Source organism: Ciconia boyciana, chromosome 9 (assembly GCF_034638445.1).
Source record: "Ciconia boyciana chromosome 9, ASM3463844v1, whole genome shotgun sequence".
In the NCBI taxonomy this organism is placed as follows: domain Eukaryota; kingdom Metazoa; phylum Chordata; class Aves; order Ciconiiformes; family Ciconiidae; genus Ciconia; species Ciconia boyciana.
In genome coordinates, this window is record NC_132942.1 from 34,896,570 (window position 1) to 34,914,463 (window position 17,894).

The 17,894-nt window shown below is 43.4% G+C and overlaps 1 protein-coding gene across 1 annotated transcript in view; it reads right to left on the minus strand.

Annotated features, from left to right (window-relative positions):
• Positions 1-2,705: 2,705 nt before the first annotated feature.
• Positions 2,706-17,894, minus strand: part of PEPD (peptidase D) — a 145,300-nt gene continuing 130,111 nt past the window's right edge. The window contains exons 14-15 of the mRNA XM_072873170.1: positions 11,746-11,937; positions 2,706-3,395 (exon numbers count right to left, since the gene is read on the minus strand). Of these exons, the coding sequence (XP_072729271.1) occupies positions 3,246-3,395; positions 11,746-11,937 (342 nt within the window). The 3' untranslated portion in view covers positions 2,706-3,245. The remainder of the gene's footprint in view (positions 3,396-11,745; positions 11,938-17,894) is intronic.

Genomic DNA, 17,894 nt, shown 5'->3' on the forward strand with positions numbered 1-17,894 from the left:
GCAAGGCCCAGGAGAACACCCATACCTAGGTGACTTGGACGATTCTCTCTCCTTTCTAAAGAAAGGCTGGAATAAATAAATACACATCTACACAAGAAAATTTCAGTGTAGGCCTATAAAAGTTTAGGTTTTCCTTTTGACACATTTTTCTTAACTATAGTCTGTGACAGCATACAGTGCCTGTCACTACAAGAAGGAGCGTTACAGCACTATATGTTTCACCAGGAAACCTTATTCCTATTTTCTCACTGTACCACTAAGAGAACAGGTCTACTCTAGCCTCCACGAGCACTGGGAGGCTCTACCACTTTAACTATACCCTGTAGCTGCAGCAGTGTAATTGGAGTGGCAGATAATCCAGAGTGCATCCAACCCCAGGGAGCTGAAGCAATTTAAATAGTTCAGAAGTGCTCGGACCTTTCTAAACACACAAACTTGCTCAACATAACACACTCTTTCTGTTATTTTGGTGTCACTCTATTCAAGTCTGTTTGCACCAAGGGGAAAAGGCATTTGGGAAAACATGATAGCCAACACCCTAAAATATCTTAATGTAGTCAAGAAGAAAGTTTGCCAGAACCTGTATTTCCCCCCCACTAATACATTTTAAGTGTATTAAATATCACTTTGCCTTTTTTTAAAGGCTTACTTCCCTGCCCCCCCCCCGCAACTTTAGAAAAAAGTTCTAATTCACTTTTTGCTTAAGTGGATAAAAATTATCATAATTACAGAACAGACTTCTGGAAGGAAAGATGAAATTTATATTCACCAAGTTCATGGGCCTGATTATGAAGGAAAATGGGAGACTGTGCACCATCCCAGACCGAAATGCATCCACGTCTTGGGCAAGCAAAACAACAGAGAAGCCGGTTACGTGAGCGCGTGCCTGCCCCCCAGAACTCGGGGCAGGGGTTGTTTGCTGGTACATGTCGAAGCAGAACCAGTTCTGCCTCCTGCAGCATGCCAGATTGCTCGACCTGTTCTGCAGCAGCAGAGCCCAATATTTGCCAAGATTAATCACAGGCAGGGATAGGCCTATTAACTAGACTGGGGTTACGGCTTAGTTGAAGCAATTCCAAAACTCTCTTTTTTTGAAAATCTGTGAAGTGTTACTTTAAAATAGTAACTGCGATTGAACCCAAGCAACAGCAGGTTTCGGAGTGCCCAAAGCAGTGAGTGATCCCATGGGCGTGTTCAGAGTATGCCACAGGAAAGCACTTCGATGTGGAGGGAACAAGGCTGAGGCCACGAGCACCGTCTTGCAGTGAAAAAACCTCCCAAGTTTTAGGGGGAGACGAATCCGGAGCAGTACCAGTGTAAGCTTCTGTGTTCTCGTATCTGCAAAGCTACGAAGGCAAAGCCTGATGTCCTCTGCACAAATACTACATTTCAGAGGTACGAGACTTGCAGTCACCACAGCAGGAAGCATTAGCGCAGTTGCACATACAAGCTGCTGGTCTCACACCTCCCCCCCTCCTTGCCCCTTCCCTTTCACAGTTGAGACCTCCTGCACTTGCCTCTTACAAACCAATGCAGAGCAACCTTTAAAAAATGTAAATAGGCTAATTTGGCAATAAAGTGACATGAAACATGAGGAGTGAAGTCCCCTGGATTATTTCACAATGTGTTTCTTTAGTCTCCAACATGCAGTTTCCTATTTAGTAATGGGTCACCGAGCTGTTACGAATAAAGAGCAGGGTCTCATCACACAGATCAATCCAATTAGCAAAAAGAGCTCTCTGTAGAGCAACACATTTGACAATTTTTAAGGAAATTATTTCAGACCTAAATCCAGTCCCAGGTGGCGGGCACAAAGACAGCAACACAGTAGTTTTTAACACCGTCCAAGCCCCTGTTGTGTTGTATGCCCCACATAAGACAGGTGCTTGCAGGCACCCAGAAGCTCACAGTTGGTCCCATTGCCTGCATGCCAGCTCCAGGATGTGAGCAACAGAACCAAGATCCTGAGATGATCAAGTCAGCCATTCCCTTCACAGTGGGAAAATCCCCATCTGGCAAGCAGTAAGACCCAGAAAGGCCCTGATATCCTGCTGTGACTTCAGTTCCCCCTGACACGGCAGAGGGATGCTCTGAAGTGGCTTTGCAGTCAAACTGTGCAATGGAGCCTGAAGACTGAACAGGAGTTTTGATGTGCTCATAAAGTGAGCAAGATTATTTTTATGTAGTTACAGCAACTAGTGCTATTTTATGATGCAAGAAATGTATTTATTCTCCTGCAGGCTGATGAACACCTACAGTAAAGAAAGGCTTCTCTGGGTAATTTAAATCTTGCATGAATAGAAAATAATTTTATGATCATTATTAATATGTTTGTGGTGTATCCAAATAAAATTTACATTATTTCATTCTGAACCAGCTAACACTGGACAGTTAAAAGTAACTCTATCATTCTGCACAGCACATGCTGCTGAATGACCCTGAGCCCTGCAGCAAAGATACTCCCTTCTTGCAATTTCTAAGGCTCGTGAACACCACAGCAATCTATGTTTTTAAGGAACAAATAGATGGACAAATCTAATAAGCATCAGGCTGTGTGTGAAGGATCAGTACATCCACTACCCAGAGCAGAAAAATCTGGCTAATGAAGGGTCAAAGTTTCCAGAGCACAAACTGGTAGAAAGGTCAGATAAAGAAGCAGGAACAGGAGCAGAAGAGCATAATGATCACAAAGTTGTGAGCATAAATGATGCCAAGGATGAATTTTAATAAAAATTTGATTCTGTTTACTCCATTGACACTGAAATAAGATCCGTAAGAAAAATATAAGTGTCATTATGTCCACTGAGAACAGCTGATTTTTCTTCTATGTTTTTCACAGTACTTGTGATGAAGTTTAAAAAAGGACTTAGATTGTTACAATTGCTGACAGCATTCAGATAATCCATTTGGTATTTTAAAGAGTCTCAATCATCAAAATTCACATTTAATTGCAAGATATGTCTGAGCTGAGATTTGACAGAAGTATAAGCCCCACTGATAATGCAGCAGGGTTATTCAGGTGGCACTTGGTAACGTAAACAGCTGATTGCAAGTGACAGCATTTGAATTACCTGGATATCAAGTGCTGAAGCCTTCTACCTTCATTTTTAATGAATGAATCATTCCACTAATAGCCTGCCTGCCTCTCTTACTATTAAGAATTGGATGCATTTTATTTTATATGCTGCAGCATTAAATCAGAACAATGACTGATTAGTGTGAGACAGTAAATATCATCCTGAAGTTTACTGCTTTTGGCTGGAGAGGCAGTCAAATGACTTGGCACTGCTTTGGCCTTCTGCCATGAAAGACTCTATTTCTTCAACAGTACGTGGGACACACGTTAGCAGCTCCATTCCACTGGCTGTCACTGCGATGTCGTCCTCAATCCGGACCTGTTATAGAGAACACTCGGTTACCAAGGTATTCCAGCTGGGGATGAGAAGCACATCAGGCAGCAACAGCAGCAAGAGCACAAGACGTGTTTCAGTCTGCGGTGTTGATACACCACCAGGCAGAGCAACATACTGCAAGCACCGGAATTGCCCATCACCACCAGCACTGTGGTGCAGAGCTCTGTAGGGTCCGATCCCCCTTGGGCCACTGGCCCCCGTCACCCTCCTGGGATCACACAAGCTCCATGGTGAGCCCCAGCACAGCAGTCCCGCAGGAGGTGGTGGTCCCACAGGTGACTCAGGTGGAGCCTCTGCTACGTCGGGTACACCAGGGACAGGCTGAGCGAGATGCTGCATCAGTGAGCTCATGCTGCGTAATTACACGGGGCCAATAAATCTTAACCCCCTGACATCAGGAGCAGCAAAAGGAACATTCTCCCCTGAATTTGCCTCCAGCCTTGCTAGCACATGGTTTGCTAGGGACAGGTTCAACAGCAGTGCCTCCTGACGCCCGAAGTGCCTGTTCTCGAAGCGGTCCTGTTGCTGAGCTGCAGTTAGCTGCTCTTTGCACTTAAACATCACATTCTCTTTTCTCTAAACACAATAAACTTTCAAAGGAGGAACTGCAACATGAAATAGCTTGTAGCTGATATTCCAAAACATTGAATTTTGAGCTGATGAGAAAGTCCTAAGCAGGTCAGACATTCCTTTTAAAATACAATCACTACATTTCAAATCATGCAAGGCAAAAGCAGATCCTCTCAGTTTTCCAGCTCTTGTTCTGTTAAAATTAAAAGTATGCTCCATTTCTGTTTGACTCTAATCTCTTCTTACCAGTAAATATGCCTACACAGTCACTTCCCGTTATCTTATCAGAAAAATGTTAGTAAGTCGCTAAGCTGCAATAAAAGCAATTTTAGTAAGTGTAAATCCAAGAGAACACAAACTCTGGGGACTCCCACCTTACAGTTGCTTTAATTGTTTCTGACCTCTTGACATTTTCAACTAAAAATAAAGTTGGTTAACATTTGTACTTCTGATTGCAAAATAATCCATTTGTTCAAACAAAATGAGTCATCCAGTCCTTATTAAACTGTTTAATGATGTCTTTGCCAGATTATTTCTTTTACTTGGTATCAAGTTAAGTGTATTATAAAGCAGAATTAAATAAACTCAATTGAGTTCACACATTTGATTTGGACAGCTGTAAATTTGAAAGCCGCGAGGCTCTTTACACTCAGTGTGCCTGAAAGGCCAGTGCCTTGCTGCAGAAGAGGAAATCAGCAACACATTGAACAACTCTATGCACTTGAACAGATTTTACCAGGGTGGGTTTTTTGATTCATTGCTTCGAATTTGGCCAGCTCAGCAAAAAGTAACCCAAGGATTCAGCAAGACAGCCACATTGCATCTAAAGGTGAATTGTGTGTCTGCCTCACAGCAGCCCCCAGCATCTGTCTTGCCGGGTCTTGGGCCTGGGCACAGCCTGCCTGGGTGGACCAGCCCCTGCCAAAAACCTGCTGGTACCAAGCGTGCCCTGCAAAAGTGACAGAATCCAGGGGACAGATCTAGTGACATGGTAAAAGCCAAAGCATCACGTTGGCAAGCACACCACTGTAAACGGAGCTGGGCACGGCATTGATGTGGAAAGTAAAAATGTTAGTGCAAAAGTAAGTCTGAGAGCCAAGGCAAGGCCAGTCAAAGCTAGAGCTGACTGCCTACGGAGAACGCTCTTCCCGAGCACTACCGGCTTCACAAACTTTCACCTGCTTGAGTTGAAATTCCCCAGTGTATCTGCTACAGAGAAATACTAGCCACAATTCATCTGCTTAACCAGTAAGATTAGCAAAAAAAAGAAAAAAATTGTTGGTGTTTTCCAGTTCAGTGTTTCATGCCTTCACCAATAGCTCCACACTCTTTGAGAGGACAGACTGACTTGAAAGCAGAGCAGATGAAAGCCAGACTAAGAGGGAGGGGGAAGAACAAGTGGGACGAGGTGTCTGTCAGTGCTGTGCCCTATCTAGGCCACAAGAGAAAATCAGGATGGGGAAGGAGATGGAAAATGGAGCTAGAGTGATGAAGGGAGCTGGGGGAAGGAAGATACAGTGAGGTGAGACAGGATTGACAAATAATGGACAAAGAGAGATGGGGCTGGCTAAGGAGTCCAGGAAGGGAGATCTTGGTGGAGGTGAGAAGCGAGACACCCTGTATGAGGAGAGCGCACGGGGGTGCTGGAGCCACCTAAGCCAGAGAAGTGAGAGTTACCAAATGGGGGAGGATGGGGAAACCCATCAGTTTGGAGTGCCACACACAGCAACTCGTCATATAGGAGAAACATCGTTAGATCATATAATCAATCCAAAGCTGTGGATTGCTGTGAAAAGCAGGAGAGCCAGCACTGTTGCACCAGCCTGCTCACCATCAGCAACTCCAAATAGCCTTTGGGTTGTAGCTGGAGGCACACAGACCCACTGCTCCCATGGGGCCTCACCCATCACTCCTAGGAAAGCTCCAGCTCTTTCCCCAGGATCTAACCATTTCTCTGCCTGGATGAATCTCACCTGAAATGGGTGCTTGCTGTAACAGAGAAGACAGACTTCTCACTCTCAGTGCGCATTTTTTCTTTGCCTAAAAGCAACACAAGTGCAGAGGAACACAGGTTCTCAAGGGGGAGGAAATTTTTGCATTTGCTCTTTTCCTTCACACCCTCCATGCTTCACCCTGAGTTTAAACTCAGCAGCAGCAATGAAGCAGCTTCAGAGGACCTGCAAAACCTTCCCTACAGGAGAGTCCAGCATTTGGTCTTGTCTTCTGTCCAAATGGACAAAAGATGCTGGATCTGCCTGGCAACACTCACTGGCTTGGGACTGCCTTTCCCAGTGGGGGACAGTGGTTATGAAACTCGCTCTGAGAGCTGTCCCTGTTTGCAGGCTCTTTGTTCAACAGTGCTGCTTGTTTCAGGGCTACAGAGTGGTTTGGAATTGGACATGGCTTAAAGGAACAGCAAACTGAGGTGCGAGGTTCACTGCACCAGCAGCTTTCAGGGCGCTCTGCAAACACCCCAGGGGAGGCTTTGCTTTTTCGCTGTGAAATGGCATGCTTCAAAAAGCACTCCTGCAAAGGTGAAGTGGCCAGGAATGCCAGGACTGTCCCTAAAATGCCTTTTTCTTATCAAGGGTAGTGGCATGATCTGTCTAGATAGACCTGATTGCACAACTGCCAGCAACAGACCATCATGTGGCTCAACTCAATGGACCCAACTCTGTCCCAAAGCAGGGCTGTGCGGGCATAGCCAAGGACAGCATAGGAGTTAAATACCAGGGCTGCTGTCAGCTATATACACAGCCTCGCACTTTGTCCTGACTTACTAATACAGTCATGCTCCCCAGAGCCTCCTGTGTTATCTTCCAAGGAAAGGGGGTTGTAGCACTCATTCATTTCTTTTGGATGATGATATATATAAAAGGCTTTTGAGAATCAAGAAACAATTTTGGCCAATTAAATAGTCCAGATTTGCACGATGACAGATCCCAGATGTGATTAAAAAAGACCACTGGTGACATGTCTCCTTTTTTTTTTTAATCTGTTGAGCATTTGTTTGATTATTGCTGCGGAAAGCAGCAATACTATCCCAGCAAGATCTTAGAGCGGGAGACTCGCCTGGGAAACGATGACAGGACGTGGGCCATACATGCTACCCCACAAAGTAAATTAGCACATGTGCTTCTGTCTGGCTGAAGGATCCACGTGTCTGTTTTTATAGCTGGTATCCTACAGAGGCAGATGCATGTAGTCAAGGGGATTTATTTCGACTCAGCCATCAACTCTCTGATAATTTTTAATAAAGCAAACTTACCACGAGCCGGGTTCAACTTCTGTATTTCAAGAGGACTGGTTAGGAAATAGAGCTGCCCTTACGTCAAACCCAGGGATAAGTGGATACATTGCAGGGTTGGGGAAGGCACTTTCCTGCTACCACGCTACACAAAGTGGCAACGCCAAGATGTTTTCTATAGAGGCTAACAAGCTCTGTGCTACACAGTGACTCTTCCTCATCCTGTGCTGCCAGTCTTCCCTCTTATTCACAAGCAAATCCTCATGTCAGGCACACTTTATTTTAAAGGTCCACATATAAACTTTTTATAAAAGAGGATCAAGATTAGTAGGGTGAGGCCATGTATTTTATTAGACCAACTGATACGGCTGGAAAAAGAAGCTTCAGGCACACGGTCCCTTCATCCAGGCTCAGAAAGAAGCAATAAACCATAAGCTAAATACAGGTTAGAAACAAATGCTCTTTCTTTAACCTAATTATGTTAATCAGACAACTTAAGAGAAAAGGGTTAAAGAAGGTTTATAAGCAACTAGTCGCTGTTTTTGGGTTGCCTACAACTATTATTTCTCTTACAAGAACTTTAAAGAAAGGTATGTATTTCATTATGACAACTGCTTTTCTATGAAAACTTTTCAAAAAAATGCTGTAGAGCATTATTACTGCTGCATAATATGAAATGTTAAAAAGCAGATGAGCATAATGTTTATTGCCTAGTAAACTATTTCATTCCACAACACACAGTCACCATAAACCCAGAAACAGAGCTCAACCTTCTGAAAAATAAAAATCAGGACAGAGACAACTGCATGGCTCTGTGAACCAAAGGTAGAAGCAATTAAATATCCTGCTTTTTATTTGGTTTAACATTTGTTCCTGAGTAAAGGAAGTACTATTGTTTTGAAAAATATTGTAATATTAGCAGATCTTCAAGGTCCTGGGCTTTGTAAATCTATTTAACTTTTAAATGAGAAACATCTGCAAATGAAAGAAAGTAATGTATTTAACATTTAGCTGTTTTTCAGCATTTTCTCTAAGTTGCATAGGGTTTTCACATATTAAGTCTAGTGCTAGTTCTACAAATCCTAGGGAAAAATAAAGCCTGAACAGAGACTGAATATTTAAGGCCAAAAAAAGATTGAACGGTTTTTCTGTGTCTTTGAGAAAACATCATATGAACTGCATGAATCAGTAATCAACTTATGAAGAATGGAAATGTCAAACCCTAAAGGGCAGCATTTGGAGTCGGTATTTCTCCTTCCCTGAGGAAGGAGAATCGGCTGCTTTTCCTGAGAAATATATACAACTGCATACACATACCTCTATTTGCACATCTATGCTTATTTATGAGAGCGGTGTGGGCAGAGTCCAGGCAGAGCAGAGGTGCCCTAGGACGGGCACTGCGCCAGCGCCCGATAGTAGCCCTTGCCCCACAGAATTTATGACCTCGGTAAATTGGACCTTAGTTTTGCAGATGGAGAACTGAAGTACATATGACTGAGTGAATTTCTGAAATCATCTGAGGAAGCTTGTGAAGGACTGAATTCAACGGCTGTCAAGTGAGCAGGCAGCTGTGTGGTGCTTAGCTGCTGACTGAAGCTAAACCACGACAACAGGGCACCCCGTGCTCTCAGAAGCAGGTCCCCTAGCAAAACTTCCTGCCTCCCTCCAGGGGGATCTGTATTTGACTCAGAACAGCTCTTGTTTGGTAAAAGCCCAAATTATGAGGTCCCTGAGCAGCAGTTACAGCCACGAAGCCTGGGTGTCTGTGTTACAGGGATGCAGAAGGCTGGGCTGCCAACGGACCTGTTCTGAGCGTGCACAGGAGCTGCGCCGGTGCCACCAGCACACGCCCCGCACGTCAGCAGCAATGCAGAACGGGCAAAGGAAAACCTCGTGTTGTCTCTCATTCTTCCCTGCTCTTGCAGCTTTTACAATCTCTTTATGGCTAATACCAGGCAGCATGAATTACGATAAATGGCTACAGTCTTGCCCTTTTTGGCATGGCAAAAGAGCTTCTCTTCTCAATGCAGAGACTTGTCACAGTCAAGAAAATTATCCAAAGCCCAAAAAAGACATGAATTCATTAAAATCCACAAATCCCCTGTGCGGACAGTCTTACTCAGAATTACAGTGGTGTTACTTTGGTTAATGTAAGTTCATTTTTGAAGTGAATTAAACTAAACCAAATTAAGAACATTTTAATTAGTGCTGAGCTCTGCAGAGGGAAATGGACTACTTATTTCCTTTTGTAGAATGTATTTTTCTTTTAAACTTAAAGGAAGATTGGTCTGGCTGCAGTGAGCTCTTTAGCTAGAACTGACACCAGTACTAACCCCTGTACTATTAATATTTGTCAGTAAAAACACTGGGCTTCACAAGATCTTTTTTAATCATGTAGAGGGAAAGTTTTCTGACATGCTTTTGAGAGAAACAGTCACTCATTCTGGATAAACTAGAATGAACCAGCATGCAGATAACTAAGCACACTACACAGCACAAATTGCATCTTCTATTTATGCAGAATCAAGTCAGAATTGTAAAGATGGAAAAATTAATTTTGATTGCATTATAATTCAGCTTTTGTGTAGAATTCAGAAATATTCGGATGTACTTCAGTCTCAGATTTTATTTCCATTCTTCTCCTGGACAAAATCAAGTGACAACATCTGGCTCAGGGTATGTGTGTATTTTTTTTTTTTTCTTTCTAAGTAAAATGTATTGTTCACAGGGGGATCGGAGATTTAGATTTTTGCTCAATCGTTTTTGGGCAGCTCCCCCTTTTAGCAAAGTTTGTTGGCTAGCTCTCCTTACAAGTCATCATTACAGGAAGCTAAGCAAAAAACAGGGGAGAAAGTTAGACTTTACTTGAAATCTCTGGAACAAAAGTGCCCGATCCAGCAACTTATTACCAAAGTAGAGATCCTGTGCTGTCACTCCTGTTCCACACACACACAGGCAGCAGGTGAGCCATGTGCATGCCTCAAGCTGCAGAGCTGGAGTGGGCATTCATAGCAGGTCATGGAAAAATGTGGGCTTTGCTGAGCATTTCCAGAGAAAGCTCACCAGGAATCAATGCAACTGCCGAGAAACTCCCACAGAGCGAAAGGAAACGAAGATAGTTAAACCTGTTTTCGTTGTGGTGTCAAGCTACACAAGTGCATTACAGCGTTCCTTTAGACTACATTTCAGTGTGTGGTACTGTAATGTGCTCACAGTTAGAAAATGCACAGTTAGCTGCCTTTTGTTCACCAGTATCTCAGTTGGCTGGCTGGCAAGTCTTGATAAAGAAACAACACAGAGACAGATAACATCCCAAACCTCAGCAGTGAATTAAATACCAGCGAGGGTAAAGTCCTGTGTCTCTGGATAAGGCTGCACTCACATTATATGGGGAGCCTCCATGGGCGGCTGCCCAGGAGCCCGGCTGGCTCACACAACTGATGATGGCACACACAACTTTTCTATCAGGGTTGGTGGTTCAAAGCCAGCTCAGACCAAAAGCGTTACAGTAATTACCCTCTCATGGCTGGTGTACAGTGATAAATTAGTTGATGGCAGCAGCAGACAATTCTTAATGAGTGACTTTTCATACCAGAAAATCACCACCGTTGCCAGCGATTGTTAGCTTTGTTGAGACTTAGCAGAAAAGCCACAAGGAGGATGGGGTATTGCAGCTGCCTGCTCTATCTTCTCTGTGCATGAATACGGAAGCTCGGAGAACAATGCGGCACCCTTCAAATGCTCACCCTGCTAAAATGAAAACCCACTGGAAGCCACTGCAACTGCTAAATGCTCTGCAAGGGTGGTGGCTTTGAATGGGAAATGTGCCCCGGAGAGCATGGAGAAACAAGGCCCCTCTACTTGCATAGCAGCTGCCTGCATGGGAACGATCGCCCAGATCATGGCTACTTCCCAAGTCAGCCGACCTGCGCGTACACTGCCGCCTGAGCCTGCAACGCGATACCTCGAGCGTGGTTGCTCGTGAAGACCATCAGCCATTCCCTTGGAAAACAGGGAAGGCTTTACATTCACAAGTTTCGCGCCGTTCTGGCAGCAGTCTGGTAAGAGCAATTATTGCTGTTTTTCTCTATTGCCTCCCTGACTTAAACAGCACCAGGCTCTTCTGCCCTGGGAGGGAGCACCTGACTGTGCTGCTGTCAAGGAAGCTCACTCTGGAACATGGATCTCAGTCTTGTATTTCATAACATACACGTTTCACACATTAGACAAAACACCTACCTGGCAAGTCACTGTACAGTGCTGACAGAAGGTATTTCAATCAATGGAAAAATATGGTTTTATTGTTAATCAGATATCACAAGTATAAAACTGCATTTAAAAATAACAAAAAAACCCCCAGTTTGTCTGCAGGGTCAAATGGCCCAAGGTGCTGCTTCAGGAACAGCCCTATGTGCAATACATTACGACTTCCAAAAGATTTCTTCTCAAGTACATAGAAAAGGCAAACAAACAGAAACCCAATTTCAGAAAACCATCCGGTTAACAATTACTCACCCCACCAAATCCTCTAAAGCGCTGCAGGATATCATTGTTGATGAAACAGGACTGCGCAGGATCACGGAGAGCTTGGTCCAAGAGGCGGTCGATGAAGTAGATGCCCGGCTCGATCGTCAGCACCATGCCCTGCTCCAGGCTGCGGGCGGTGCGCAGGCTCCTGAGCCCCGGCAGGTCAATGCGCTCCACTCCCTACAGAAGAAACACCGGTTCTGACAGACAGAAAGGCAATCCATGGTGACCTTTTATCAAGACCCTCCTACGCTGACTGCTCCATAAGACACCCAAAATATAAAAAATAATTGGGAAGTAGAGGACTGAAACCACGCTGTACAGCTATCTCTCTCTCATCAGTCCCTCATTTAGCTTTCACATACAGTGATGACCAGCTTTCAACTCAACACCCAAACTGTTTTTTGCACTACAGAAATCCTGGCTTTGGGTATGCTTGGTACTGTCAGTCTCTACCTTGGGAGAAGTACTGCACTACAGAGAAAAAATAATTACTTGCGCTATTTCTTTCTATACCCTCCCTTGCAAAGTACAATATTTTAAGCGACCTGCAAATCTTGAAATTCCCCCTCCACGTCATGGATGAACTAGCCAAACTATGCAGCAGAGAACAATTTCTCCAAGGATATGCAAATGCTTATTCTCACTGAGTGTTATTAAAATTACACATTTATGATCTTGATTCAGGAGCAATGAGTCTACACATGACCTCATAAAAGCAGCCCATTTAAAACTAAACTTTTGTCAGATTCAGACTTTCAGGCAACATGGTGCTGACTGATATTATTAAAAACTAAGTCAAAACAAGTCCTGACTAGCAAAACATTCTCTTCTTCCCAAAAGCTGGTAAAGTAAAATGATATATGAGGACGTGCTTAGTCAAGGAATTAGAAACACTGCAAAGACTAGTTCAGGATATTAATTTTCTTCCCCCAAATGTGCCAGGTATTGCAACATCAGAATAAATATATCTCAATCCCATTAGCTTTTTGAAAATTCTTTGCAACTGTAGCAAAATTTCATCAACAAAATATCGTGATGACCAGTAAACAGCTCACAGGCCCACGAGCTTGCAAATATGCACACACACTTTGCTCACAAAAACTCTTCTGCTTCAGCCCGTAAGTCAGAGGCTAACAGGTCTGCAAGACCAAGGCATTCTTTATCTGGTCTCCAGATAGCATTCCCAAATCTTGCTTCTGGCCAAAGTCACAATAATTTTCCTTGCCAGCAGAAGGGGTGACTCCTTTCAGGATCGCTAGTAGCGTGACTGGCATCACGAGGACAAAACATCCCCTTTCTCCAGGACAAAGCGCAGTGCCCAGCGCTGCCCTCGCTGCCTGGCAGCCGGGGCAGCAGGTCCCGGCATGGCTGCGCTCCTGCGTTTCTGCCATACCAATGCAGGGGGGCGGAAGGAGGCAGGAGCATACCCTGCAGATCAGCCACGTTTTCATCTCATTGAACCATTCGCTCTTCAAAGTGTATATAGCCCCACAGTACTGTTTGCTCCTGAGCTCCACTTTCAGTTCAGAGAAAGCCTATTTCACAGAAATCCTGCTTGCAACAGCCACTCGGCAGTGTTTGTTTTATTCTCACCGGTCATCTAAGCAATACCGGAGTTACTTTTTTTCCCTTTGCAGAGCTTCTGTTCCAATGCATGGCATCTTACAGCAGCCAAGATTTTCAGAGCTCACCAGCCTGGACATCCACGGGTAAGTTTGCCCATTTTTCAGAGATGTGGAGCATTTGCTTGCCCTCACAAGCCAGCAAGTGTATCCTGACCATTTTCACTGTGTATTCAATACATTTTATTTCATATATTTGATCTGAATTTTGCAGAGCATTACATGACACTAAAATAAGAAAGCACGATTTCATTTTACTGAGGCTAGGAAACAAGAATACTCTGATATTAAGCAAGGCACTTTGCATTTATATTCTTATCAAAACCCAAAGAGAATCAATATATTTCTAAACTTGAAACAATAACTGCACTGAAATGGAGCCATTTTTCTTTCTGCTGCCGCCCCATGGGGTTTGGCATCTCACACATTCATTGTAATGTGTAAAGGAAATGAGGGCATCCAATCTTGTGGATTAATCTCTCCATGAGCTGTAAACAATTAGATTAGTGTCTGGACCTTTTGGTGTCTTGCCAACTATCTATCAGCTGCTTTACAACAAACAACCCATATTTGGCTTTTAAGTACATTTCTCTTCAATTCTACTTGTAAATGCCTTTTCTGAGGCAGTCAATCCAAGACAGATGCTAGAAAGATGAATGTGCAGCGAGGAAAACAATGGCAAACATCCTCTGAAGGCAGCCCTGGCACAGCCTCTGCATTTTTTGGCCTTTTCTTAAAACAAATGAGGTTTAACACCAGGTGTGATGATCAAGCCTCGATGCCCACTTCATTTACCTCTGTACAGCCATTAAAGCAATGGCAGGCATTTTGTCTGGACTGCTTGCAGTCTGATTCTACTTTTACTACTTCCTCCAAGAAGCTAACAGCATGTTTACAACTTGGGAGCAAGACCCAGGGATTCACGTTTGGAAACCTCCTTCAGCAGTGCAGGCTCCCTGGGCCATCAGCAATGCAGGGAGGGCCCTGAGGCACCCGAATACTACTGCTCACCCAAAAGTAAAATTTTAACTTCTCTAGAAGAAATTCACAAACTCTTTTTGATATTCCCCCATCCTATCTCAACTCTAGGTTGTGTGGGCTCTTGGCTTCATCTCCAGGTCTTTGGCTTTTGCAGGCACTGAAGTCACTGTGTAAATAGCAGCAGCTACATCTCTTCCATGAAAGCATCTCTAATGCGCCTTCGGAGAAAGTGTAACACCGCTCAGCTTTTCAAAGACAGCAAGCAGGACACCAGTGGGTGGGCTTGCAGCGAGGAAGACCTACAGTCCCTTTTAACAGAGGCTAACAAGGTGCTCACCAAGAGATGCATGAAATGGATGAAGAGACAGACAGGTTCTGGCTATTGCATGTACGTGGCCACGCATACCCTGAGCGGAGGACAGCCCCAGTCCAACTTGCTGTGAGGCTGAAGGACAACATGAGCTGGGACAGGGAATAAGCAGAGCAGGGAAGGTGACCGAGTGGGGGAGATGACAAAATTCCTTCTGTTGAGAACAGTGCTGAATTAAAATGTACATCAGACTACGGCTTCAGCATCCCAAGTGACATCTGATCTCTGGGCACTTGTGACCATCTTGGTAGCCACCATGGCCATCAGGTCCAGGGACTGACAGTTCTCAGCTCTCAGTCTGCTTCCATTTTTTATGAAAACTAGGACAAACTGAAGATTTTTTTAATGACTGAAACACCACCATCCCCAAACAGAAGATGACAGGTTCTGAAACAAGGACACTGCCATTTTCCATCAAGTCAAACCCTGTTGGGAGAAAAGCCTGATGGGGAAACCTCGCACTGTCGTCCATCAGTATGAATCTTCTGCCATTAATGGAATTTCTTCTTTGTGAGGAGGAAACTTCCCTACATTTTACAGCTAAACAATGAAAGCCTTGTTTTCAACAATAACTGTGATGTTGTTTTGTAGTCAGATGAAATGAAGAGTAAAAACGTGAACACTGGTGCAGCAGCTGTGTGGGTATGTTTCTATTACCGTTATATCCTGGAGGCCTGGCCACAGAGCAGGACCGTGTCACACTCAGTGCTGTACAACTGTAAAGCATAAGCTGGTAATTTGCCTTAAAAAAGTGTAGAGAATAATCCAGAAAATATTCAGCATCTAAAAAGAGACTCCCAGTGATATTCTGGGAAAATTACTTTTCAAAGAACTGTTTATTTTCCTGTATATTGCAACAACAGACTATATCCAAAATTGTTTTCTAAGACTGATTTTATTTGGAGGTTCTGCTCACATTTTAAAATTGAGACACTCCCCTCACAGTAAGCACAGATGTATGACACTGTCATTTGCGACTGTACTCCTGCCAAGAACATCAGATTCCAATTAATGGTTCATGTAAGGTAACAAAAAACAGCATGTCTAGGCAATAAGGACTGTCAAGGGAACAAGAGAATTATTATGTAAACTGATTTCATTACTATGTAAGCAAAATAAAAGTTCAAATTAAGTTGAGTGTGCAGTAATATAAAATATAGATTCTATTTTTGGAATAAGCAGGGAATTAGGAAGTATGCAAATATGCCTATCCCCCAGAAAAGTGGCTATGGAAGACTAGAAGTTGCAATATCCCCAGCATACCTCAGTATAAGGATGAATTACTGCCTGTTCCTAAGCAACTCAGTGGTTAATGGGGGTATATGTTGCTTTTTCCATGGAAGAACTGCAATGTATATAATGCTGGCTCTTGTCCCACAGACACCGGCTACCAGGCAAAGCAATTAGTAGCAGAAATAGCTCCAGGCCCACTCAGGTGAGCCCGATCTTGGGTCCGTCTTCGGAGCAGGACAGAAGAAAACCCCAGGTGATGTTTCTGTGCTGGCTGGCCATCTCCCACAGGGCCATGACACTAGCTAGGGATGCACAAGTACAGAGATGCAAGGACACCCTCCCCTCTGAAACCAGGGGCTGCAACGCTTAGTTGGCATCACCCAGAAGTTCCCTCAAGCAAGCAATGGCAGCAAACATGGCTACAGCAGAGATCACCAAAGCTACTCATAACTGCAAATACCGAACCACAGTAAAAGACTCATGTAGCGACACAAACTAGTTTCTGGTACTTTTTTCCAGCTAAATCATCACAGAACTTTTTTGAGCCCGACAAACAGACTTTCCCAGTTGGACCACATCCAATACAGTGAAGTCCTAACCATTTTACCAAACTAAATGCAATCAAGTATTTAAATCAGTCAGAATACTGACATTATATTTAGATTATATGAAATCAACACCGAAGTGAAATCTCAGCTCTTTCACTCTTCCCTATTCTCCCACTGTGTATACCCAACTTCTAATTAGCTCATTTATTGTAAAAAGAACGGAGCCCTATGGGGCTAATAAAATAAAAGTCTTGAATTCCATTTCACTTGTCTCCTAGTCCCTTCTCTCTAAGCCCTTGTTTCTCTTGCTCAGTGTTACTAATGACGATTAGTTTATTCAATCTATCCTGCTTTTTCCCAGCAGCCTGAGCTGCCTATAGTCACCTGAAGGAACTGCTGTCAGTCCTGCCTTTGAAATCAGCAGCAGGTTACAGAAGAACACGCCCCAAGCATCACATATCACTTGTGGCATTTGCAAGTCAAAGCTTCCACTTCTGCAGGAGAATCTAATTACTAGCTGGAGCTTTTGGGACACAGCTTAAAGTTAATATTGGGGGAATCAAGGGCACATTATGTTTAACTGGCTATTTTATTTGAAACATTTTTGTCTTTTCCTAGATATTAACTGTGGTATCAGGTTTAAGCTCCCTAATAAGTTTCCTGTTATTGCAGGGAATGAGGAAAAATCACCTGCCACTTATTTGAGGCACCACTGCTTGCTGAGTCAGATAGAGCTGAATTTCAACCCATTGCTACAGCATGGTTCTGAGCATAACTTCCCATGTCATTTTTGCTTCCTGATCCTCAGATGTCACCAAGCTTCACTGCTATCATAATGGAAATAATAAAACATACAGATTATATTTTTTATTTTTTCTTAAAACCTAAGCATGAGAAAAAAAGAGATAGCAAATAGTAAAAATCACCAAGTTGACAACTACAACATAAACCTGGAAGATGAGGAGAATACTTAGATAGAGAATTCAAAAGAAATGAGATAAAGAATTGCAAAAGCTACCAGCAACACTGTTTTAAAATTAGACCAATGACAAGCACCATTTAAAATCTAATGGACACATTTTCTTGTGACACACAGAAAGCATACATAGGTGATGGCCTTAAATGAAAAGGCTTTTTCTTTTGTGATCCCAGTATTAGTGGGAATTGCATAGCAAAAAACCTAAAGTATACCTATGGTATCTTTTATACCTTCCTTTTACATGTGATTGAAAGCAGAACTGTACTGTCTCGGTTTTTTCTCTCCTACTGCGCCTAGAATGAGTTGTTCAAAAACGCACAAGCTCTGTTAGTCTCTGCTAGAATTTCAGAAAGATTTGGACAATAAATATTCAGATAAAATCTCTCTTAGCACACAAAGTC